Source organism: Mustela erminea, chromosome 4 (assembly GCF_009829155.1).
Source record: "Mustela erminea isolate mMusErm1 chromosome 4, mMusErm1.Pri, whole genome shotgun sequence".
In the NCBI taxonomy this organism is placed as follows: Eukaryota; Metazoa; Chordata; class Mammalia; order Carnivora; family Mustelidae; genus Mustela; species Mustela erminea.
Genome location: NC_045617.1, coordinates 88713563 through 88738643, shown reverse-complemented (window position 1 = coordinate 88738643; position 25081 = coordinate 88713563). Strand labels below are relative to the sequence as shown.

At 48.6% G+C, this 25081-nt stretch overlaps 1 protein-coding gene across 11 annotated transcripts in view; it reads right to left on the bottom strand.

Annotated features, from left to right (window-relative positions):
* Nucleotides 1-1432: 1432 nt before the first annotated feature.
* Nucleotides 1433-25081, bottom strand: part of TAF8 (TATA-box binding protein associated factor 8) — a 29793-nt gene continuing 6144 nt past the window's right edge. For 2 of the 11 annotated variants that reach the window (XM_032339942.1, XM_032339934.1), the window contains exons 4-9: nucleotides 24799-24861; nucleotides 23362-23486; nucleotides 19863-20010; nucleotides 18321-18463; nucleotides 11643-11782; nucleotides 9592-11354 (exon numbers count right to left, since the gene is read on the bottom strand). In XM_032339942.1, the coding sequence (XP_032195833.1) occupies nucleotides 11342-11354; nucleotides 11643-11782; nucleotides 18321-18463; nucleotides 19863-20010; nucleotides 23362-23486; nucleotides 24799-24861 (632 nt within the window). In that variant the 3' untranslated portion in view covers nucleotides 9592-11341. Of the gene's footprint in view, nucleotides 1698-7641; nucleotides 7752-9591; nucleotides 11355-11638; nucleotides 11783-12582; nucleotides 16488-18320; nucleotides 18464-19862; nucleotides 20011-23361; nucleotides 23487-24798; nucleotides 24862-25081 lie in introns of those variants that run through there. The other 9 variants (XM_032339935.1, XR_004285024.1, XR_004285023.1 and 6 more) reach the window with 9 other exon arrangements.

Sequence of the window (25081 nt, the reverse complement as noted above, 5' to 3'; positions counted from 1 at the left end):
CAGTGGTCAGGAGGAAGCAGGGCTTGAAACCCATTTAGCCATTCCATAGTCTGGAGACCTCACCCATGTCCTCTAACCTCTAAGCCTCTGTGTCCCCTTGTGTTACGCAGCAAGAAGCAGCGAGAATGGTAGTGCTGTTACGAGATGAGATGAGACGCGCATTAAGTGGGGATGATAATCGCACCCCGGCTCGGGCTGCTGGGAGGACGTGCCATCTAGCGTGGCCCCCGGCGTGCACGCGGCAGGTACTCTGTCAATGGATCTGGGCGCAAATGCATCTTGGTTTTTCACGAGCACCCGGACCCTTACAGGATCAAAACAGAAACTCTCCCGCAAGGCCCTGAGGGTCCGCCTTTAGCCTTCATTTCCACACTGAGCCTTGTGTCCCCCTCACCTGCTGTGGTCTCTGTCCCCTCTGTCCTTTGCTTGACTTGCTCAGCTTTAAGGGCCAACTCCGGGGTCACCATCCTTGGGATGCTCTTTCTCAAGCCTCAGCCCAGAAGGAGCCTGTGACGGCGGGGCTCCTGGGTGGGGATGGGGGGGTCCCCCTGAGGTATATCATCACACCACGTGGTGCTGAAGTCCCCAGTTCTGGCCGATTACTGCCCCCCACCACACACCTGCTTGCTATGATAAAATCATCTCCACACCAACGGAACTATGGCAAGGGCCCATTTTCTACCTCTCAGGCTGGCGAGCTCTAACAGGTTTGGAGAACAGGAGGTGGAAGTCAGTAAGAGGCAGGTGCCGAGGTGAGAGTGTAAGTTGTGGTGGCTCGTGAGCCATCTGGGGACACCTGTCCACGTGCAGTGGGCGTGCCCAGCGAAATGACATGTGCCTGAATCTGCTCGCAGCATCCGTGCACAAAAGAAGCCTGGAGGGATGCCTGGGTGGCTCAGTTGGTTAAGCAGCTGCCTTCGGCTCAGGTCATGATCCCAGCGTCCTGGGATCGAGTCCCGCATCGGGCTCCTTGCTCCGCGGGGAGCCTGCTTCTCCCTCTGACTCTGCCTGCCACTCTGTCTGCCTGTGCTCGCTCTCACTCACTCTCTCTCTGACAAAAAAAAAAAAAAAAAAAAGAAGCCTGGAGACTCCCTACGCATCCAGCCCCCAGCACTGGCTGTAAGTTCATGGTAGAGCCACACTGTGGAACATCATTGCAGCCAAGGAACAGAACGAAGCAACTTTTTATTACTGACATGGAACCACTCCCCAACGGTACACTGCAAAGTGGGGCGGAAAGCAAGGATAGTTTACATAATATCTGCCATTGTGTAAAACGAGGAGAGAGTATATACAAGCATTCGCATTCAAAACACAGCCTATTTCTGGAAGAATACCTAAGATAATATTGATACTAACATAACGGCAGCCTCCAGGGACAAGACCTGGAGGTCTGGGAAACAGGGCAAGAAGGGGATCCCTTCTATCTTTGTCTTCGAAATTTTCTACTGTGTACATATATTATCTAGTCAAAATTAAATAAAATAACTTTTTAGTAAATAAGGAAAAGCTGGTAATAAAATGGAGATGAGGGTAAGCTGCTCGCTCCCAGAGGAGGAGAAATACCTCGAATGTGTTTCCAGAAGCGAGAATGTCCATGGGAACTCTTTACCCTCGGGCCGGCTGCCCCCCACTTGCACCTGGGCACTGTGGGCTGACTGACGTGCAGAGAATTAAAAACTTGTTTCAGTATGAGCCTGAGTAAAACAGAAGAATGACAGACCTGTCAACAGCGATTGAAGAAAATTCATAAATGAATGCTTAACAAAGTCCTAAAGAAATCAAATTAGAATTTGGGGCCCCCGAGGCTCTTTCATGATGGCAAGGAAGTGGCAAGGCTCCAGCCATTCCTCATACACCCAGGGCACCACTCCTAAGGGCCTCTGAGCCTCCTAACCCTTCTATTTAAAAACCTCGAAGAATATCAGGAACTCACCTGGGTAAATGAGCTGGAGCAGGGCCCCTTCAAACCCCAGACCCCATCAGTTCAAATGGCCTCTTTCGGGGTGCCTGGGTGGCTCAGTCCCTTAAGCCTCTGCCTTCAGCTCAGGTCACGGTCTCAGGGTCCTGGGATCAAGCCTGGTGTCCAGCTCTGCTCTCAGAGGGGAACCTGCTTCCCCCTCCCCATCTGCTCGTGATCTCTCTTTCTCTCTCAAATAAATAAGTAAAATCTTAAAAAAAAAAAAAAAAAAAAAAAAGGCCCCGTTCCTGGGGCAATACTGGCGTGGAGCTGGAGGAGATGTTCCAAAACCCAGCCTGCCTGACTGGGGTACAATGTGCAGACCAGTGTCACAGAAGGGGTCTCCGCCAGGTTTACAGGGGAGAAGGCTGGTTCCAGCTGACCCCAGACTCGCCGCTGTGCAGAAGGGGCACGGGAGCCTCAGGGGCAGTACAGGGAAAGCAGGGCCTTGAGGGTGGAGGGTAACTAAGCCCCTGAATCCTCTCCCACTGGGTCCCTTGCCCTCCCACCTTCCCTCAGGCCATTTCGGCTCTCCCATCCGGTCCCATACCTCTTCCAGAAGCTTCACTCGCCAAGCCCACCCCATTCATGCCGGTCTTCAGCCCTCAAGTCCAACCCTCCGGACACTTGCTCCTCGTCTAGGTCTGTGGTGTTAATCAGGTTCTTGCGTTTATTTGTCTCCTGGACTACAAGTGACCGCCGTGGGGAAGTGAGTTACTGTGTGTCTGTTTCTTCCCTCTCCCAGGGGTATAGGGCTCAGACTGCAGGGTGAGGTCCAGAGGCCTGGTTGGCTCTCTTGGGGCCTCCAGTTTTGGGGTTGCTGGCTGTCCCCCTAGTTGAATCATTTGAATTTGCTAAATGCCAAACTTCGTGAAACTAACTGAAGACAACTAGTCTCATCATGCCCTCGGCCGGAACACCACCCAGAGGCTGCAATGATCCTGATACTCCCTTGCCGCCCATCTGGGACTAACACTCCAAGTCCCCACTCAGGCCCAGGAGGCTTTGCATGGTGTGGCCCCTGCTCCTCCCTGATCCCCCCCCCCACCTTCTCCGGGCACACAGCGCTTGCTTTTCCCTCTCCCTGGAATGCTTTTCCACTAGCCTGGCCTCCTCTAGGCACTCAGAGCCTTGCTCAAAGACAGCTTTCCTTCCCTACCCTTTCTAAAACAGCAACCCCTTCGGGGCCCCTGGGTGGCTCAGTGAGTTAAGCACCTGACTTCAGCTCAGGTCATTATCTTGGAGTCCTGGGATCCAGCCCTGTGCTGAGCTCTGCAGTCAAGGGTATTCTGGGTTTCTCCTTCCCACTGCCCCTCCCCTGTCCCTTCCCCACCTCTCCCCCTCCCCCTGCTCATGCTCTCTCAAAAATAAGTAAAATCTTAAAAAAATAATACAACAAAGTAAAATAGCAACCCCTTTGGCACCTAGCTCCTCTCATCTGCTCCTCCAGATCCATTCACTCCTACTGCCCCCCCTGTGCTGTGCTGGGAGGCTGGCCCTCTGGCTTCTGGCTTCCATTCGGCAGAGATCAGGCAAGATATCAGAAGTTTGGGCGGCGGAGACTGAGGTCCTGGTATTAATTCCCCAGCGGGCTCCCTCCCTAAAGGGCTGCTGTGTGTGACTGGAGGCCACCATGAGCCAAGCCCTCTGCTCTTGGCAGAAGGTGCCCACACAGGCCTCTCTCCAGGTTCTGGTAACTGACCCCTCCCTCCCTGTTACTCACCCAGGAAGTACACTACCCTTGTCTTCCCTACACCACCCCTTGGAGATAATCCCTTTATTAAATCTTCCTTAAACCTGGGTGGCTCAGTTGGGTAAGCCTCCAACTCTTGGTTTTGGCTCAGGTCATGATCTCATGAGCCATGAGATCGAGCCCCATGCTGGGCTCAGCATGGAGTCTGCTTGAGATTCTGTCTCCCTCTCTCTCTGCCCCTAACCCCACCCACACACACGTGTGGAGGCATGCATGCGCACGCTCTCTCTCTAAAACGAATAAATCTTTAAATTATGCAAAGCACACTATGGCTTTCCTTTCAGGACCCCACTTCACCACCCGACGTCACATGTCTGCTGTCGGTGAGCTGTCTGTCCCACAGCTGGACCACAAGGTCAGAGAAGGTAATGACCTTACTACACTCTGTGCTATATCCCAGCATCTGGCTCAGCACCTGCACTAAGTAGCTCAGTTAATGTTTGTGGAATGAATGAATGCGGAAAGAATGGATCAATATAATCTGGAGGGGATATGGAGGCTCGAAGGAAAGGTCAGATTTTAGGAGGTGCTGGCCAGGAAGAGCACAAAATGCGGCATGGGATGTAGGGGTGATGAGAACGGCCTTCTTCACTCAAGGCATAACCACTCTCCCCTTGACGTCCTCTCCACAATCTCTAATGCTTGGGTTTTGTTTTCTTCCCAACGGAACTGACTTCCCTGGGGGTAGGGGCCATGTCTGTCTTGTTCACCGTGGTATCCTTACAGCCTAGAATAGTGCCTGGCCTACACAGAAGGTGCTAGACCCACATTTGTTGAATAAATTAAAGAGATAGGAGTTATCCAAAAGAAACTATGGGCTGGCAGAGACTGGGAAGCCAGGTTGGGCAAGTTAGACTTGGGGTAAGGAGCCACAGGGAAGAACTTCGAGTCGTCCTCCGGGGAGGGACGAGACGTGGAGGAAGGTGGGCTTGCAGGCGACACAGGCGGGGAACAGCAGGGAGGTGCGGCATCAGACTGGCACAAGAGGAGGAGATGGCAGAATTTGGTGACTGACCCAGTGTAGAGGAAGAAGGAAGATTCCAGAGTGTTTAGCCCTGGGGAGGGGTGGGGGGTGGGGAAAGAGGGAGATGAGACAATGCTGTAAAGCCTGCCACCAAGGTGGACTGTGTCACATCGAGAGTACAGCCTGACAGCTCAGTGGCCAGAGAGCTACAGACAGATGCTGAGGACTCCCAGGGAGGTACCAGACAGAGGTGGAATGATGAGCCAACTCCTTGCATAAGCTGAAGAATGTCTGTGACCATCCACAGCTGGGTAGGTCAGGGGGAAGAGCCAGCAAACAAAGGGGAAGCCAAGAGGTAGAATAACCAAGGCAGGGAGAGCAATGTCCTAGAAGCCAAGAACAGCTCTGAAGGAAGGGGCAATGAAACAAGGTCACACATCAGAGGCAGTGAGGGTTGGCCCTCACTGAGGACCCCAGCCCAGAGGAGCACCCGACTGCTAGCCTCTGGGCCTGGCTGGCAGAACCACGGGTGCCAAGTCAGGCAGCTTCCGTGTTTATGAGGGGTTTGCTGCCTGTCCCACCAGGCACTCCTGGGCACACACCCTCAACCTCGTTTGTGGCGGACTGCCGGCTATCTTCCAGATCCATTCTTTTGTTCTTCCCACGGTGACGGAGCTCCCAAATTTTACCTAGACCTCAGCTAAGACCCACATTTCCTCACTTCCCTCCAGTTTGGTGGGGCCACTGAGAGGGCACTGAGGGGCCACTGAGAGGGCAGCTTCCAGGGCTTGAGCTCTCCTGCACAGACGCCTCCCCTCGGGCTGGACTGCGGACCCAGTGGAGAGGGCGGCAGCCGCCTTCCATCGCATGGATGGGAACAGCACCTGAGATGATGGAAAAGCCATGAAACAGAAGGACGCTTGACACCATCGGGCCACCAAACCAGCCTGGACAGCCTACTCAAAAGTTTCATAGGAGGCATACATTCCTGTCCTAAACCACTAGATTTTGGGGACTTTTGGAGACTCTCCAGCCCAACTCATACTGGAACACACCATTTAATCCAGTAGAGAGATACCACCTTAGGTCAGAACAAAAGTTGTCCCAGATGGTCTCTGCCAGGACCCACACAGGGCAGGGAAAGAGGCCCCAGGCATTTCCCCTGACAAGACCCTCACTCTCCTTGTACCAGTGGTAGTACCTGGAGTCTCCTTTATGATCTGCTACAGATCCATTATTCATAAACAGATCAAAGTCCTTCACAAGTCTTTTTTGTGTCTTCATCTACTTCATCGAGGAATGGACAAGAGCTGTGATTGGCAGCCTCATCCTGCCTCCCCATTCCCCGCTGTGTCACTGGTTCCATTCCTAGGTCCCTCCTCTCCCACCCGCAGACCAACGACAGTGTGGGTATGTGCTGGGAATCAGTTTGTACACAGTAGCACCCAGTGCATTTGAGGGACAATCATGTATGACCGTGAAGGAACAGCCAAAGGTCAAAATGCCTGAGCTCGGGAGCAGGATGCTGGGTACGGACTACAGCTGTGGGACTCAGCAGCTGAGGAGACTGCAGGAAGCTACTGCCCTCCCTGCGCCTCCCGTCCTGAGTTGGAAATGGAAGCCTTAAGAAAATCTGCTATGAGATCACTGTGAGTAAATGAGTCAATACATGTAAAACAGTGATGGACAAGAGTTAAGTTCTCAGTTAGTATTAGTTTTTTATATGTCATTTTTAAAGCAATAGGGAAAAGTCTGGCAATGAAATAATATTGTCATTTATAAGCCTTGGTTACAGACATTTCTCATTAAATCCTCCTCCCGAGATATCATAATTATCCCATATTATAGAAACTGGTTTGGTAATTTAGTGATTTGCCCGAGATTTCACAGCTGGTCAATTGTGGGACCATGAATACACATGTCCGCAAGCTTTGTTCTACTGAACCACGTGGCCTCTTACAGCAACTTCAGGATTCTAGAAAAACAAAGCACAGGAACCTCAGTTCCTTTTAAGCTTGTTTCCCTAGAGGGCCGGGCCATTTTGTTACTGGTTTCTCAGTTTTCACTGGTCACTGTTTAATTGCCCCTTGGTCAGAAACAAAGGAAAGGAGCCTGTGAGTGTCCTCGCCAGAGGCCAGACTGGGGGCTGCTGGCCCAGGAGGGGGCACCCAGGAAGGGGCGTGCTCCTCGGTAAAGAGCAGAGGGACTGTTGTATACTTAGGAGACGTGAAAACCAATATGGTGTGTGGATCTTTTTTTGATCTTGATCCAAGCAAGGTAACTATTAAAAACAAACAAACAGAAACATTCTTGAGACAGCTGGAAAAACCGGAGTATGAGCTAGATACTAAAGGCTATAATGAAATCTGTTTATTTGCTAAGTATAATATTGAGATAGTGATTATGTTAAAAAAAAAAAAAGTCTATCAACCCACACAAATCTGGCCCCCAACACAAAAAATGCTAAGTCTTTTCAAAGGTACAAATGTAATTCAGTGAAGGAAGAGTAGCTTTTCAACAAAAGGTGCCAGATCAACTGGAGAGATACAAAGTAAGGAAGCCTACCTAAATCTCCCATCTTCTATAAAAATGTACTCAAAACAGATCAAGGACTAAAATGTAAAACATACATTGGTAAAAATGTTATAAAAAAAAGAGAAAAAGATTTTCGGGAACTAGGGCTTGGTGAAGAGTTTTTAGACCCAACACTAAAAATACCCGTAGTGGCGCCTGGGTGGCTCAGTGGTTAGCTGACTATCAAATGACTGCCTTCAGCTAGGGTCATGGTCTCGGGGTCCTGGGATCGAGCCCCGCGTCCGGCTCTCTGCTGGGCAGTGAGCCTGCTTCCTCCTCTCTCCCTCTCTGCCTGCCTTTCTGCCTACTTGTGATCTCTCTATCAAATAGATAAAGAGAATCTTAAAAAAAAAAAAAATACCCGTAAAAGAAAACACTGATAAACTGGTCTTCAAAATTAAAAGCTTTTTGGTCTGCATTAGAACCTGTGGGGAGGACACAAGGACAAGCTGTGGAGCAGGAAAACGTCTTTAAACCGCACACCTGAGAAGTTCTTTTATCTAGAATAAAGAAATTTACAAACAAACAACCCAATGAGAAAATGGGCAAAAGACTAAACTAGATCCCACCAGAGAGCAAATAAACCCCTCTAGCCATAAGTAAAATACAAACTAAGGTCACAAGGAGTTATTATTACACACCTGTCAGAATGGCTAAAGCAATATAAAATAATAACACCAAATATCGGCGAGGATGCGGAGAAACCGGATCCCTCATACACTGCAAACAGGAATACAGAATGGTACAGCTACTCTGGGAGAGTTTCGGTTCCCTTTAACATTCAATGAGCAGTTACCACAGGACCCAGCAATCGCATTCTTGGATATTAATTGCAGAGAAGTGAAACTTATGTTTACATAGACCCTCTCCACAAATGTACATAGCTGCTTTATTCATACTAGGCCGAAACCGGAAACTGTCACGGTGTTCCTCAAAGTGCGAATGGTCACACGCACTGTGGTACAGCTGTACCATGAAGCAGGACTCAGCAAAAAAGAAAAAACAACAAAGGAACTACCGATACACACAACCTGGAGGGCTCTTCCTCATGCCGAGTGAAAAAAGCCAACCTTGAAAGGTTATAACTATATGATTCCATTTATATTAACAATTTTTTTTTAAAGTAAATTCTATGGCTAACATGGGGCTGGAAGTCACAAATCCTTAATCAAGAGATGCATGCTCTACCGACTGAGCCAGCCAGGCACCCCCATGTCTATTTTTATTTATTTATTTATTTTTTTTTTTTGAGAGAGAGAAAACTTGAGTGGGATGGGAAGAGCAGAGGAGAGGGAGAATTGGGGATTCTGACACGGGGCTCAATCCCAGGACCCTGGGATCATGACCTGAGCTGAAGGCAGACCCTTAACCCACTGAGCCACCCAGGTGCCCCAACAACCTATAAATACAATTATAAAGATGGAGAACAGAAGAGTGGCTGCCAGGGGTTAGGGACGGGGAGGGGTGGATGTGGTTATAGAGACTGCCACAGGGGAGCTGGTGGTGATGAACGTTCTGTATTTTGATCTTGATCACGGTGGTTGTTACATGAATCCACATGTAACCAAACTGCACAGAACCACTCACACACAGAGGTCAAAGTGAAAACCAAGTAGGTGCTATGGGTTGTACTGGGGCCAGTCTCCTGGGTCTGATACTGCACCTGTTGCACAAGATGCTACCACTGGGGCAAACTGGGCCAAGGGCACATGGGACATTTTTTTTCTTTCCAACATCTTATGAATCTGTAATTTCAAAATTAGAAAGAAAGAAAAATGGTTTATCAAAGAGAGATGTATGGTGACCTATTTACAAGTTAAATGACACAGGTCTTGCGTTTACTTTAAAAGCCCAGTGAAAGGGGCACGTGGGTGGCTCAGTTGGTTAAGTGTCCTCTGACTCCCTGTTTCAGATCAGGTTGTAATCTCAGGGTAATGATCACAGTAAGACTGAGCCCCTGCATCCTGGCTCCTCGCTCAGCGGGGAGTTTGCTGGTCCCTTTGTCTTCTCCTCTGCTCCTCCCCTCTGCTTTTGCTCTCTTTCAAATAAATAAACAAAATCTTAAAAAAAAAAACCCTCCAGGAAGGAAAAATAAAGGGAAAAAAGGTGGGAGACATTAACGAAACAGAATTGAAAAGATATTGCTTAGTGTTGAAGCTGGGCGAAGGATATAGAGGGAAAGCACATATACTTTCCTCATTCTGTGTTTGAAAATTCCCAAAGTAGAGTTTTAGATAGCTCCCAGGGGTACTAAGTCCAACAGAAGGACTAAACCTTATCTGCCTACAGTCTTAGTCCTTGCTGTGACTTTTCAATACAAATTAAATTCAAAGTATATCATTCTGTTTCATTTGCAGTTTTTATTATGACCTTTGATTAAAAGCTCATAAATCACATCCTTAATCTGGCTCTGTTTACTACTTTTCCCTCCAAGAAGTCTCCCAAAGTTATAAAAAAATAGACATTTATAAATATACACTGAGAATTATGCACAGTTTTTACACAACGATGGTCAGGTCAATGTTTCAAGCTGTCTTATCACCTCCCAGGGCCTCTCACCCAGAACAGAATTTGGGTCTCTGATCTTAAAAGCAGAAGGGGCAACATTTTCCCAAACCTGCCTCTTCCCTTGGCAACATGGCATGGAGCAGGTGCTGGTTTTGGACAGTAATGGCGAATGAGGAAGTGCAGAAATGCTGACGAGGGTGGCTGCCTCGAGGGCAGAGAACAGCAAGCTGGCAAGGTCTCAGCCCTGCACTGGCCAAGACTCAAACCCAGGCCTGTAAACTTAACCGGCGAAGAATCGCCACGAGCCAAATCACAAACTCAGCAAGGGCCCACTCTGACTGCCGTCCAGTTGACTGTCATCCAGAGTTTCAGGCCACTACAAACCTGAATGCTTATTTGGTCTGGAGTGGGGGAATCAAAATATCTCCCCGGCATGCCATCTTTGGGGACTGACAAGCAGCTCTTTGCCTCTGGGCAATGGGATGGAGGGCCCTAAAGCAACAGTGAGGCCAGAGGAATATGGAACCTGCTGTCAAGTTTTTTGTTTTCAAATTCACCTAGAGCATGGAAGATCAGGAGAGGACTCTGGAAGCGGAGCATCAGGAAACTTCGATATGGACCTCAGGATGCTAACCCAGGGAACAACTTGTTTATCCTGTGTTAACTTCCAGGTGTCACTGGCATTTTTCTTCTTTGGACTTTGGTTTTTAAATCTCTTCCTTTGGAGACCAGCCAAAGGGTATCAGCTTGTCCAGAATCTTCCTCAACACTTGGGATTTTTGATTTTGGTTTTTGTTTGTAGAGTACATCAAGGATGAAGTCTTCTCTCCCCAGGAGGAAAAGAGGTTGATCAGATTCAGACGTGCTTCTGGAAGAAGACCCTGGCTTGGTCTGCAGGCTCCACCGTAAGGGGAACCACGGCCTTCTGTCCCTGCCAGCCTTCCAGCAGACTAGCCAGGCCCATCCCTCAAAATCTCCCCCTCCCCCACCCTCCCCATCAAATCCTTTTCCTGTTGTTTACAATCCGTGATTCCTCTACAAGTCACACCATAATACATTCACTGATTAGCGCTCATCAGAGAAAAGCTCTTTCCCAGGATGGAGCGGGACTTAGTTGGAAGTCCCCAAGCACACATCCCACAGAGGGAGAGTCGGGGATTACTCTCCCAGGAGAGAGTGCGGCCCTGCTTTTGGGAGCAAGTGCCCATGAGAGAGTTGGTGCTGTGCGCACGCGTCACTCTAACTCCTGTGTGTTTAGCAGATCTGTGTGTGCCTGGTCTTCCAGGGTTCAAAGGAATCAAGTCCTGTGACAATAACTGAAGTCACTGTCTGCTCCGGCGCCCCACAGTACGGCCAGGGGGATTAGAAAAGTCTGATCATCACCATCACGTCTTCTCCACCCAAAGATCCAGTGAAATTAGGTAGTCTTAATATTGAGCTGGCTATTAAAATCATGCCGGGTCATGCCAACCACCAGGGCTTGACAGCGAGGAGGCCACCCTCTCTTCTTCCCTCCAGTGGCTTTAACTGCCCCAGGAGAGTGGTGTCCACGTCTCTGTACAAGGCAGGCTTCCTTCTCGGCTCATGAGAGGGACCTAGAAAGAAGAGGAATCCATGGAGCCTGCCTGGTAGGGAGGTCCCCACCTGCTCTCCTTCTAAGGGGGACAGCTCTAGGGCTGTGAGGGCTGGCCCCTGGGCCGCAGGGCGCTCAACCTCTTTGCAACAAGAGGTACATGTGGGGGATGAGTGAGGAGAGAAAAAGGGAGAAGATTTCCTTTCCCTAGATTCAGACCCACTGGGGAGCCTCTCCTTTCTGCCAGGGAGCAGAGAAGACCACCTCAGTTGGCCAGAGAAGCCTCTCGGCTCCCCAGCCTCCAACTCACTTCTTCCTGCGAATCTTGGGTTTCTTCACAGGCCGCAGATAGGGGTTATCGATGACGTTCTCCTCCCCGTTCCGGTTGCCCGACAAGGAGGGGTTCTGCTGCAGGACAGAGGTGTTCTCCTTCTCGGCTCCAGAATCATCCTTTGAGTAAAAGCCGAAATAAAGCAAAACACCAACGGCATAAGGAAAGAGATCATGCCCAAAATAAGAACTACTATTAGCATCCCTTTCGTCAAGAAATGAGAAGCCCAGGGACCACCTTCTTTCTAATGTACCTATCTCTGCCCCGGAGAAGTAAGGCCCAGGCATGGACCAGCTAGCAGAGGAAGATGAGAACATAGCTTGGACACAGGGCAGCATGGAAAACAAAACTCTGAGTCTCTTGAGAAGGCAAGGACATGAGTTAGAACAGAGCCCTGGCAAGAGCGAGGAGTCAGAGGCAAACAATTAGACACTCAAGGAGGAAACCCGGCTGGTGTGGAGATAAAGAAATAGAGAAATGACCCGTGATGCTTTGCAGGACAGAGGGCCAGAACAGATCTTGTGCACAGGTCCTCTCCTGGGCCAAACTGAATGCCAGTCATAACCAATTTCCCTCAGATTCTCAAATATCTGCTACCTGCAACAGGTACCAACGGTCATATTGCAGCAGAGGCCGAACATTCCTTGAGCCCTGAGGGTTCCCGCCAAGGCAAAGAGAGCACACCGGTGCCAACACGGGAACGTCAACGATACTCCCCATCTGTGACCCGTGGCTCAGCTCTTTCACTGTTTGCTTTTTGAGGAAGGTGATTTGGGAGAAAAGTTTATAGGTTTACATATATTCCACACGATCTCAAATTAAAACATTTTTTAATCATATGTCTACACACTACACAAGTAGGTTGAAACGTTAAAAACTGGTTCTGGAAATATGGGTGATTGATTCTCCCTTATTTATACCCTCCTTTATTTTCCAAGTTTTTTAAAATGAGCAGAAGCTGCTGGGGAAGGGGGAGAAAAATCACACCAAGGCCTTGACCTAGAAGCTCAGGCCTGAGGGGCTAGAAGTGACCAGCAGCAGCTGATTGGGCTGCGCCCCCTGGTGACAGGCCACGGCTCCTGTCACTGAGATTCCTGTTTAGTAATTGAGGCAAAAGAGGACCTGACCTCAACCAGGAGATTCTGTTGTCCAAAGACAGCAGGGCAGAAGAGGACACTGTGACTGGATGACAGGAACAGCAGGCTCCCTCACAAGGGACAGCAGGCCGTTCAGGGACTCCTGTCTCAGGCTTAGCGAGCCTGAAGAAACTGGCTCCCTTCTAGTTTCCACTCCCCAACCCCCCCCACCCCGCCAATTCTGTTCTCCCGCCAAACCCAGTTCCATCCAGGGTCCCTGTGTTTTCCCTCTCCCACAAAGTGACCTAGAACCACTGCGGACCTTCTGGAGGCTCTCTTAAAAGGGAATGCCCCCAGGCTAACCTAGCTCATGCCAGACGACCAGACCTCCCTGGGATATTTGGCTCCCAATTTTTCTGAAGTTGTTAATGGGTTGGTTTAGTAACTCACCCCTACCTCCCTGCTGTCCTTTCTCTACCGGAAATGTCCTGTCTTAAAGTAGTGGCAAGTTCCTTCAACCACAACTTAAGTGTTTCCTGAGATAATAAGGAGGGGAGGGACAGTGAGGGGCACAAAAAAGCCAGCCCTGGGAGCTCTGCCAGAGGGCACTAGGCTTCCTTTGTTTGGCTCACTTGTCTCACAAGGCCAGGATGTGGGTCCTGAGTCATGGGACAACAGCTTCTCTTCTCCCAAGTAGAGCTGGAATGGCCACTTTCTTGCCTCCTTCAGGGACAGGCAGCCTTGAGATACAGGAGGGACAGGAGTAGATAAAAGTAAAATGCCAAACTCATGGAGATTTGCTTGAAAAAGGTGGGAGCAGAAGAGTCTGTGAGAAGCTCCCCAGGCCTGTGAAGGCCAGAGTGTGTGCACTCTGGTAAGCCCCCCATGACCCCAGGTGACTGCAGTGCCTCACAGTTTCCAATGCCATCTTTCTATCCTGACCACTGCTGCAGGCACCTCTCTGCCCTCACCTCTCTCCTGACTCCCAGGCTTGCATAGCCACCTGCTCGCTCAACATCTCCACCGGGCCTCGAGAGGCACCTCAGACTTCCGTGCCGGAATCGAAACTCCAGCCCTTCCTGAGGTGACTCCGTCCTTCCAGTCGTTCCAGCCAACTCCACCGTCACGCTTGCTCTTCTCTCCCAGACTCTCACAACCAAATCTGTTAGGATAACTCCGTGGCCTTACCTTCAAAATACGGGTAGAATCTGACCACTTCTGCTCTCTCTACTGCAGCTGCCCTGTTGGACCCTCAAGAGCTCTCATCAAGACTACCACAACAGCTTCCTAACTGACCTCCCCCACAGCCCGAGATCTTTAAGGAAGTTCTGGTATGTCCCTCCTCCATTTCACACCCTCCCACGACTCCCACTCACCCAATTAAAAGCCAGTTCTGAGAGCTGACTGCAGGATCTTAACTGACCTGACCTCAGCCTCCCTCCCACTGCCTCCCTCAGCCACAGTCCAACTCACCTCTGGGTTGTTCCTCAGCGCCTCTGCACTGGTTGCTCCCTTTCCAGAATGCTCTTCCCCAGATATCCACATGGTTCACTTGCTTACTTCCTGCAAGTCTCTTGTCAAATGTCTCCTCAGTGATGTCTACCCTGATTACCTTATTTAAAACTGAAACTTCCATCTTTCACCCTGGATCTTCCCCTTCCTTGGTCCCCTTGCCCCAACAGCATCTGCATCTTTAATATACTGTAGATGATTCATTTATATATTACATTCATTGTTTCTCCCCTCCTCCCACCCTGGCCAACACACAGGCTTCCAAAAGACAGATGTTTCATTAGTTCTTTTCACTGAGACATCCCAAGCACCCAGAACGGTATCTAGCACATACAGGTACTAAATACTTGTTGAGTGAATGAATGGTACATTGTTGATAAAGGAGCACCAAGTTTAGATATGGGTATTATCAGAGAAGGCAGCTAGTTCAAATATACAAGGGGAAAAAATTCTCTTACACATAATTTAAAATGAATAGTCCTTTTATGTTCAAGTACATGGAGAAACCGGAACCGGATTAAACAAAGTAAACCACCTAGCAACAGTCCTTGAAAAGGGTGCTGCCATTGGTAGGTAAAAGAGTAATTTAAAATAGCAGTTATTTAATTCACTGTTAACGATGTCTGTAAAGCACAGATAGAAAACATAAGCGTCTACACGGAGCTGGTCAGGTCCTATGGTTACGTCTACACAGTGGAACACAATGAAAGCCTAAGGAGGGCCGAAGAGGCTCCCGACATACACATATGGAATGATCACCAAGATACACCAAGAAAGGGAACACTGTGACTTGCTATTTGTGTTTAAAACAAGGAGGAAACTGTGTCTCTGGGAGGATACACAAAAGACTGGGAACACTGGCGGCTTGGGAGGCGGGGAAGCGGATGACAGGGAACAAGGATGGGGTAAAGGAGGGTGGCCATACACTTCTTTCTACATTGTGAATTTTGAAACATAGGATTGTATTGCCATTCAACAGAGTAACAGGAGTAAGTCCAATCAACTGTGTATCTGTTGTTGCTGGGATCCTTTTCTTGAGGTCTTTTTATTTATTTATTTTTATTAGAAGAGCAGGTGGTGGTACAGCCTAAAACGGTGGGAGGCTGGGGGAGGGAGCCGTCAGCTAGGCACCCAATGTACGCTGCTGAGACAGGTTTTCCTATTCCTGCTTGTACTTGTGAGGAAACAGACTCAGATGTTAGGGAATGCCACCCAGGTCAAGTTATCTGGAAAGCAGCGCCGTCTGGATCGGAGGCCAGGCCAGCGTGACTCTGAGGGTCAGCTCTTCCTCCTCTCTGCCGTCTGGCTTGGCCTCTCGGCACCCTGGAGTCCTACTGCAGCTCCCGTGTTCCTGTAGCCTCAGCTCATTCATGGCCATGACCTGACCTCTGTCACCACCTGCGGTGTCCAGTCACATATCTGCAGACCCTTTAGCTACTTTGTACTTACAAAGGGATGGTGGTTTTGCTTAGAGGATGCCTCCTGTTCATAACGTGAAACTCATCTGAGTCCACGACCACATCACCATATCGCAGACCAAATTAACTGAGTCCAAAACAGAAGTGGAGAATAACAAGGTCCTCTGCTTTAGGTAAAGCCATGGGCTTCCAGCCCTAATTCAGAAAGGAATAATCCAACATTAAAGAGACATGTGTTCAAGCAAGGAGGCCCACCGGCAAATAACAGAAGACAGCACAGGTTGCGTTTCACCCGCATACTGGGGCTGCTGGCTGCCACCTGCCGCATGGAACCCTGGAGAATGTGCAGAATGCTTGGTCCAATGATAACTACCAAGGCATCCTTTGCTTCAAAGCCAGGGCCGGCCTTAAAGGATGGATGAATATGGTAAGCGGACCACAGGGTCCCACAAGCCTTAGAGGCATTTCAGCTTCTAGCAGCTCTGTAGCTGTACTTGGCAACTTTCTCAAAAAGATGCAGAAACACGAGTGGGGTTTGCACGTGCTGAGGACAACACCTTGATACTCAGATGAGAACATCCATGAGCTCTGACGAGAACGACTCACCCGCTTCGGTCTGTGTGCTCGCACACTTGGTCTCCTCCCCCGGGAGTGAAATGCCTCTAACAAGACAAACCCCTCCACCATGCCCTGGCCCCTAGAGCCCTTACCTCTCACCTACCAAAGAACATCAATCCAAAATGTTTCTTTCTCTCCTGCATCCACTTTTCCTCTCTACCAGATCATCCCATCAGCATACTGACATCCTGTTCTTTTATCTTAAAGAAACAAACAAAAATAAAAACGGTTCTCTTAACCCCTTAACGTTCCCCCTTTGGCCACCGCTCCATTTTTCCCCTTCCCTTTACAGCAAAGTTCCTTGAAAAAAATGTCTATAAAAGTGCTGTCCAGGGGCACCTGGGTGGCTCAGTGGGTTAAAAGCCTCTGCCTTCGGCTCAGGTCATGATCCCAGGGTCCTGGGATCAAGCCCCGCATCGGGCTCTCTGCTCAGCGGGGAGCCTGTGTCCCTTCCTCTCTGCCTGCCTCTCTGCCTGCTTGTGATCTCTGTCTGTCAAATAAATAAATTAAAAAAAAAAAGCGCTGTCCAGTGGAACTTTCTGCAATGACATCAGTGTTTACATCTGCACTGCCCGGTATGGTAGCCACTAGCCAGAGGTGGCTATCTGAAAAATGGCCGGTGTGACTAAGAAATTATATTTTTAGTTTTATCTCAATTATATTAATTTCTTTTGGTTTTTTTTTTTTTTTTTAGATTTTGTTAAGATTTTGTTTTTAAATAGTCTCTGCACCCAATGTGGGGCTCGAACTCACAACCCCAAGATCAAGAGTCACACACTCCGCCTACTGAGCCCACCAGGCACCTCTAATTTCAGTTTAAATAGACACACGTAGCTACTGTAATGGACGGCACAAGTCTGTACTTATGGAGTCCAGTTCCTATTCTTTTTATCCTTACCCATTCCCAAGGAGCTCACCCAGTCTCACAGTTTTAAACAAAACCTACAAATTTGCATCTCTATCCCTAACAGCTCCTCAAACTCCAACTCCTATATCCGTCTCTCCATGTGATATCACCACCAGGTGTCTAATAAGCATCTCAGGGTATCCTGTTTCACTGAAACACCTGCCTCTCTTCCCACCTGGCCCACCCAGGGCTTCCCCATCTTGGCTGAAGGCAACGCTATCTTTCCTGTTGCTCAGGCGAAATGCCTTGCATTCCTCTTTGGCTCTCTCGCTCTCTGAACTCATACTCACTCCATCGTTTGGCTCTGCTCTGATAATAGTCTAGAATCTGACCAAATACTCTATCTGACCACATCTCATGGTCTTCGCTTCTATCACCCCCACTGAGTTTACTGCAGAGCCTCATAAGTAGAGTGTCTGCTTCTGCCCTTACTTTCTGCAGTCCACTCTCAACACAGCAACCTGACCACCTTGTTAATAAACCTTCATCAGACCCTGACCTCCCCTGCTCAGCATTCCCAATGGCTCCCACCTTACTGAGAAAAAGCCCACTGTTTAATACAGTCTTTAAGATGCAACTGCCCAGGAGATCCCCTTGTTCATGCCTCCTTGATGGCTTGAGGTTCCTCAACACAAAGGCTCCCACCTCAGGGCCTTTGCATCTCCTGTGCCCTCTGCAAGGAATGCTCTACTCCCAGCTGTGTACAAGCCTTGTTCCCTTCAGGTCTTCCCTTCAGTTGTCACTTTGTCAGTCCCCCTATCCAGTACCACATATCCCCTCATGCCTATACTACTTCCTATCTCCTAATTTATCATTTTTCTTAGCTACACGAGGGCACAAAATTTTGTCTATTTTGTCTCCTACGAATTCCTCAGTACCTGGAACTGTGCCTGGCTCTGGCAGAAACCCGTTCAGTATCTGCTGAATGAATGAGTGATCCCCACGACATGGACTTGTCTCTTAGGCAAGCGCTCATGTCACACTTGGATTATTACGAGCCCAATACGCAAGTCCCTACCACAAAGCCAGAGACCTGGGGTGGGTCGTGTCTACTTAGCGTGACAGGCTGCAGGCAGGACAGGCGTGTTTTGGGGGTATTAAGAAGCAGAGAGGAGGCAGGACCCACCGTGCTGATATGAAGAGGGAGGTTCTCTGTGTCCGTCTGCTCATCCTGCTCCGAGGAATCTGTCTCTTCCATCTGCTGCATCTCCAGCTCCGATGGAAGAAGGGCCGTCAGGTAGGGGATGGTGAAAGGCCTGGCAGCGATCACTGGGGAATGGGAAGAGAGGGACCATTCTAGTTACAGTGTCCCTGCCGTGGGCCAAGGGCCTTCTGACAGCTCCATGAGCGGCAATAAACAGTCATGGCTAACGTGCTCCGAACCTTCACCACAGGCAACTCAACACCCCATGCGCTATCTTTAATTCTGGCCCCCACCCTATTCAGTGCAACTGCCCGTCTCATTTCACAGATGAGGACCCTGAGTCATGGAGTGACCTCGTCAAGCACACAGAGAGTGACAGTGTGGCATCTCAATTTGGGCACTATGACCTCAGAGCCCGCTTTCACCACATATAACTAAACTCAGATAAAACTGCGGCTGAATCCTAGCAAAGTGTCAGCTTCATGATCCTAGACCCAAGGTCAGTTAAGCTCTCTCAGCCTCGTTTCTTGAGTGAGGGTATTGATCCCTAGAGGCTAAAGGACTTCAGTCTAAATACTGGACCCGAAAACTCTCTGCATGTATCCATTCCCTGAGCTAGACGGCACTTCAAGTATGTGCACATTCCAGTTCTTCCAAAAGGCACTGATGAAAAGAAAAAATTATGAATTAAAAAAAAAATTAAAAGAAAGACATCATCTATGTATACTTCGATGGCAGAACATGACGTGCAGGAGACACTCTGAGATGACTTTTGCTGTGCCTCTAATGTAGGGTCCCATGGTTGGAATGAGCTAGTGTGCATTCTATCTACCAGCTGTGTGACTTTGGGCAAATGACTTCATCTCTTTTCTCTAAAAGCCTCTAAGGGTGGTGGGACGGTCCCTGACTCACAGGTTCGTGAGAGGATTCAGTGAGAGAACATAAGGGAAAATACTGGTGAACACTCTCATTTCCGGGCCAGGCCCACAGTGAGCCTCCTATAGGGCCTTGCTGACTGAATCAGTCACCCAAACCCATTTGTCTCGTTCTCCTCTGGCAAAACCGAGGCCCACAGTGATGAGGTAACGTCAGCACCCAGATGAGAAATTCAGTGACATGGAGCCTGTGAAAGAACATGGTGAAGGCAGAGACAGGGGTAGGGGACGTGGGGGGAGGGTTGGGGAGGTGTTTGATAAGTGCCCTGCTGCCTGCCTTCCGTGTCCCTCCTACTCCCAGGGCAGCCACTTCTGCTGGGTGAGCCTCTCTGAGGCCTACTGTCAGTCATCCTCGAGGCAGCCTGAACTCAACCTCAGACAGCCGATCCCAAAAGGGGCCATAACTTTTTATAGTCACCGGTGAGGGACAGGCCCCTAAGACCTCAGAACAGGAGCCAGAAACGTGCAGCACACGCTGCCCCCAAGACAAAGACAAAGCTTGCATTTCTTCCTCTCATGCTGAGATAGGAAAGATGGAATGATTATTTCAAATGACAAGACAGGATCCCCAGAGGGGACAGACTCTCACATGGAAACGTGCTGACGTCATCTTTGAAAAGACTCTGGGTCTCGCCTGTCTTGGCCATAAAGCGGGTGAGTGCCCGCTCCACATCTCGTCTCTGGGATGCAGCCTTCTCCCGCAGGACCTGGTAGTCTGACACGGGCTCACGGTACGTCTGTAAAGAGAAGAGCAAGGACACTAGAGGGACACCAATGGATCACTCTTGCTGTTGCAATCTCCTTCCACCCTTTCGATGAGTGGCCCACTGACGTCAGTTGAAGCCAAGACCCCCAAGGGCAGTAGAGGGGCAGAAAGAAAATGATGTAACTATTACCAATAATTTGTTTTTGAGCTTCAAAATTAAGAACTGCACATTTACTACGACAAATGCCCCTGGGCCTTCATGTGGCTTCTGTGACAGTTGGTCTCAGGCATTAGAGACGCACCCTGAAGGGAGAGTGGGAATCCCCCCTGGGAAGCCATGACAGGGAGCCACGTTCCACCTCCAGTTCCACCAGTGTAAGGGGACATCCCACAGGAAGTGAGTGGCTGCTTATGTATTGGGTTTTTTAAAACCAACCTTTACAAAGTGGCTATGTTGTCCCAAAAGAGCCTTAAGAAGAAACCCAAGACTGAAGCTATTAATGGAAGTGTGAGAGAATGAGAAAATAGTGGGCTGACACTCTGGCTCCTAATTATGGGCTCTTTGGCAATCATGTCACCCAGTGAAAGATGACCGAGAGCTCATCAATGATGAGAAGTTAGTGTAAACGTTTTAAACTGCAAGGGTAAAACTGACATTTTAACTATGAACAAAAAAGCAACTGCTCTTCATGATATGGAGATTCAAATTTTTAAAGAGGTACTGGACCCACTTGGCAGCATCTACTACAGCTGAACTCCAGTATTCCCTGATGACCCCACTGTCCAGGCCCTGGGTATATATTCAGCAGAACGCAAACATACATGCACCAAAAGATATGTCATGGGTTGAACGCTACGTATAAAAGTCCGACTATCTAGGGTGCCTGGGTGGCTCAGTGGGTTAAAGCCTCTGCCTTTGGCTCGGGTCATGATCTCAGGGTCCTGGGATAGAGCCCCGCATCGGGGTCTCTGCTTAGCGGGGAGCCTACTTCCTCCTCTCTCTCTCTCTCTCTCTCTCTCTCTGCCTGCCTCTCTGCCTACTTGTGATCTCTGTCTGTCAAATAATTAAATCTTTAAAAAAAAAAAAATTCTGAGTATCTGACAGTTGATATACAGAAATTGCCAGAATGTTCACAGCAGTGTCTGTGTAAGCCAAAACCTAGAGAGGAACAAAAGCCAAAAGATTATGCATATGTTAAATAAACTTCAACTACACCCAGCGACACAGACGAATCTCAGAGACAGAACATTGACTGGAAGAAGCCACGTAGTTTACATAAAGCACAACAACTGACAAAAGAGTTTATGGTGATTAAAATTAGATTACCTTTGGGGGGCTAGTTGCTGAAGGGGGATGGGAACCTTCAGGAAGGCTGGCTTAGGGTGTTTTGTTCTTTTTTTTTTAAAGGTTTTATTTTTTAGCAATCTCTGCACCTACTGTGGGGGTTGAACTTACCACTCCGAGACCAAAAGTCACCTGTTCCACCGACTGAGCCAGCTAGTGCCCCATGGAGTTTTACTGGTTTTGGTTTTCTTTTGTTTTTAGCTCAGGCACTAGTTCAACAGGCGTGTGCACTTAGTAAAAATTCATCAAATTATACATTTATTATTTGTGCTTTTCTGTACGTTTGTGATATTTTATTTAAAGTATACTTTTAAAAAAAGAGGTATTGGAACATTCCGACTGTTGTCAATGTTAATTCAAGTGTGTCGCCTATATGTATGCTTCCCCTAGCTCCACTGAAACACAGAACAGCATTTTCAGACGTGTTTAAAATTTTCCCCAAATAAAAAATTGGAAGGGATTGTGAACGTACTTGTTAAAAACATTAAAATGCAAGATCTTGGGGAGCCTGGGTGGCTCAGTGGGTTAAGCCTCTGCCTTCGGCTCAGGTCAGGATCTCAGGGTCTTGGGAGTGAGCCCCGCATCAGGCTCTCTGCTCAGCGGGAAGCCTGCTTCCCCCTCTCTCTCTGCCTGCCTCTCTGCCTACTTGTGATCTCTCTCTCTCTCTGTCAAATAAATAAATAAAATCCTTAAAAAAAAATGCAAGACCTTACAATTATTTTTAAAGACAACCATTTGACATTCAAGAAACTGGAATTTTAATAGAAAAATTTTAATAAGATTCTTCAAATAACCGGTCGATGAGAACAAAAACAATTACGTTTATGATTTTTTAAGGGCAACCGATGATGCTGCACAGCTTTGCAATATGCCTTTTCAACTATGAGAGCTGTTCAAGAACCAAAGTAAACGGACCTTAGGATCAGACCTCTGACTTACTATCCCCAGTGTCAAACAACAATTCCAAAAAATAAAGAGCAGAGGTGATCCCATGGCTGCCACAGTGGAGAAGCAAACAAGTTTCCCGAACCTTTAACAGGGGTGAGATGATCTGTTAATATATTTAACTTTGGCAGAGTGCTACATTAGGGTCATGTCAATAAGCAAACAGAGGAATATGGGCTTAATACTTTTACTGACAAAGAGACACTGTATAAGAGTGGGAGACTGTTGTAGGTTCAACTGTGTCCCCCCAAAAAGAGATATACTGTTGAAGTCCTAATGCTGGTACCTCAGAATATGATCTTGTTTGGAAATGGGGTCATTGCAAGATGTAATCAGCATGAGGCTGAACTGGAGTACGTTCAGCCTGGGATCGAGCCCCGCATCGGGGTCTCTGCTTAGCGGGGACTGTGCCCTTAGAAGAAAATGGCAGCGTGCAGAGAGATACAGAGAGTGCCCTGTGAAGACAGCGGGAGGGATGCATCTAGAAGTCAAGGAACACCACAGACTGCCCATAAGCCACTCAAAGCTAGGAAGAGGCAAGGAAGGATTCTCCTACAGGTTTCAGAGGGAACCTGCTAACACCATGGTTTTGAACCCTAGCCTCTCGAACTGTAAGACAATTCATTTCTGTTGTGCTAGGCCACCTAGTTTGTGGCACTTTTTGCAGCAGGCAGCCGTACGACACCCATACAGAGACTACTGGTCAAGGACGATGGCCGTGTTGCAGTGGTGGGTGACCATCTTCTTCTTAGGTGTAGAGAAATGTCCTGGAGGACTTGCCCCAAAAGCTGCCTAATGGCCATATGTGCACCAGGACATGGGGTGGAGGTGAGGACAAAGGAGGTGTATTAAGACCCCTGGGCACAGCACACCTCCCCAAGGGGAGGTGAAACCGTGGATCTGGCAAATGGGAGCACATTCGAACCCTGGAGAATGTAATCCTCCTTTGCCAAACTGTGTGTCAATGAGGAAAGACGTGCTGAGCCCTGAACTGCCCTTCTATCAGCAAACTCTTGGACTCCAGCCTGACAGTCAGTAGGAACTGACTACTTCTGCATTGGTCCCAGTCCCCAGCGTGGCCGCTTCACTCACCGGAGTTTTGATGTAGGTGTGGGGGTCAGGGAACTCGGGAAAATGGCTGGGGATATGCGGCGGGTGGGGTCGGTTCTGCCCTGCAGTGAGGGCCTTGGGGGTCACCGGCTGATTGGTCACTGGAGCTGCAACAGAGTTACAAGGGGTTATTCCACCACCCCAGGCTGTGCGTCTCTACCCTGTCCCCACTTTTCTCAAAGTAAATGCTGGACCTCAGTGCTCTCCCTGTACAACAGGCACTTTGTACTCCTATCAATAAAGGGCCTTTAATGGCTTGAGGACCTGAGAAGGTCGCCCCTGCCACGCCAGGCCCTGCTGGATGACCTGGGGTCACAGTTGCACGTACGACAATCTGATGGCATACCGCCTAGGCAGGTGAGTGGGTGGCTGTGACAAGTTAAATACATAAGGGAGACGTGGAGGAACTAAGGAGACTCAAGTGGGCTAGTGGCTCTTTTTCCATAGAACCCAGATGACAAAGACAAACCCTGAGCCAGGCAGGGTAAGTCAGTATGGGCTAACGAAAACAAGAAGGGATTAAAAATGGTCCTTTCTGGAGCGCCTGGGTGGCTCATTCATTAAGCGTCTGCTGTTGGCTTAGGTCAGGATCCCAAGGGTATGGAGCCGCACATCAGGCTCCCTGCTCGGCAGGAGGCCTGTTTCTCTCTCTCCCACTCTCCCCTGCTTCTGTTCCCTCTCTCGCTATGTCTCTGTCAAATAAATAAGCACAATCTTAAAAAAAAAATTAAATAAAAATAAATGGTCTTTCCACTCTACTCTGAGAGTATTTCTTACGAGACCAGTGCTCTAACCCCTAAGCTATGGAGCCATGACCGTATTTCTTAAAAAGGTGCGAGCATGAAAAGAATGCAGAGAAAAAAATCTAGTATATTCTCCTCAAGGTCCTACAGGCCCAAACTGTTACTCCCAAGTCAGTTTATGGCACTCACTTCATCTAAAGGAGAAGTCATCATTTGTGTAAAGGGACAGAGTAAATAATTCAAGTTTTGCCAGCCATAGTCTGTCAAAATGACTTTAACTCTGCCATTAGAGCATGAAAGCTGCCAGGGATAATAATTAAACATGGCTGTGTTCCAATAAAACTTTATTTACATAAACAGGAAGCAAGCTGTATTAGGCCTCCAGGCCATAGCTTACTTGACTGAGGGAAGAGTGAGACCTTTCACATTTTTCAAACAGCCCTCTTCTGGGGTTAAAGCACAGCAACACCTCAGAAACGGATTACCTTTCTGGTGACTGAACTTCGCAACTTAATCCTATTAATCTAAATAAAGATCCTATTTCAGGTAGCCCCAAATAATGGAAGGGAGCCCACAATGGGAAGTAGCTGCAAATCGATCTTTGCCCTCTTCAATGAAGTCATTCCATAACCACTGATTGAGCACTTACTGAGGACCTCAATTCAAAGACACTTACGGGCAGTGATGACCATCCTCTGAGACCGTTTCGCATAAGCAGGAAGAGTGTCCACATTGAAGCCTAAGAAACAGGAGAACAAAAATAAAAAATCACTAAAGGGGGAGTGATACTGTGGAGAAAGAGTGGAGACCCCCAGCTTGAGTGCTTTGCGGCCACTTGAAAGCAGCTCCAGCTGAATCCCCCAGCAGGAAAGTAGGAAGTCTCTTAAATAGAGTCAGAGGAACCCTCTTTTGAGGGAACCCTCTCTCAAGCTAAAAACAAACCAGGAGACTCCTGAGGA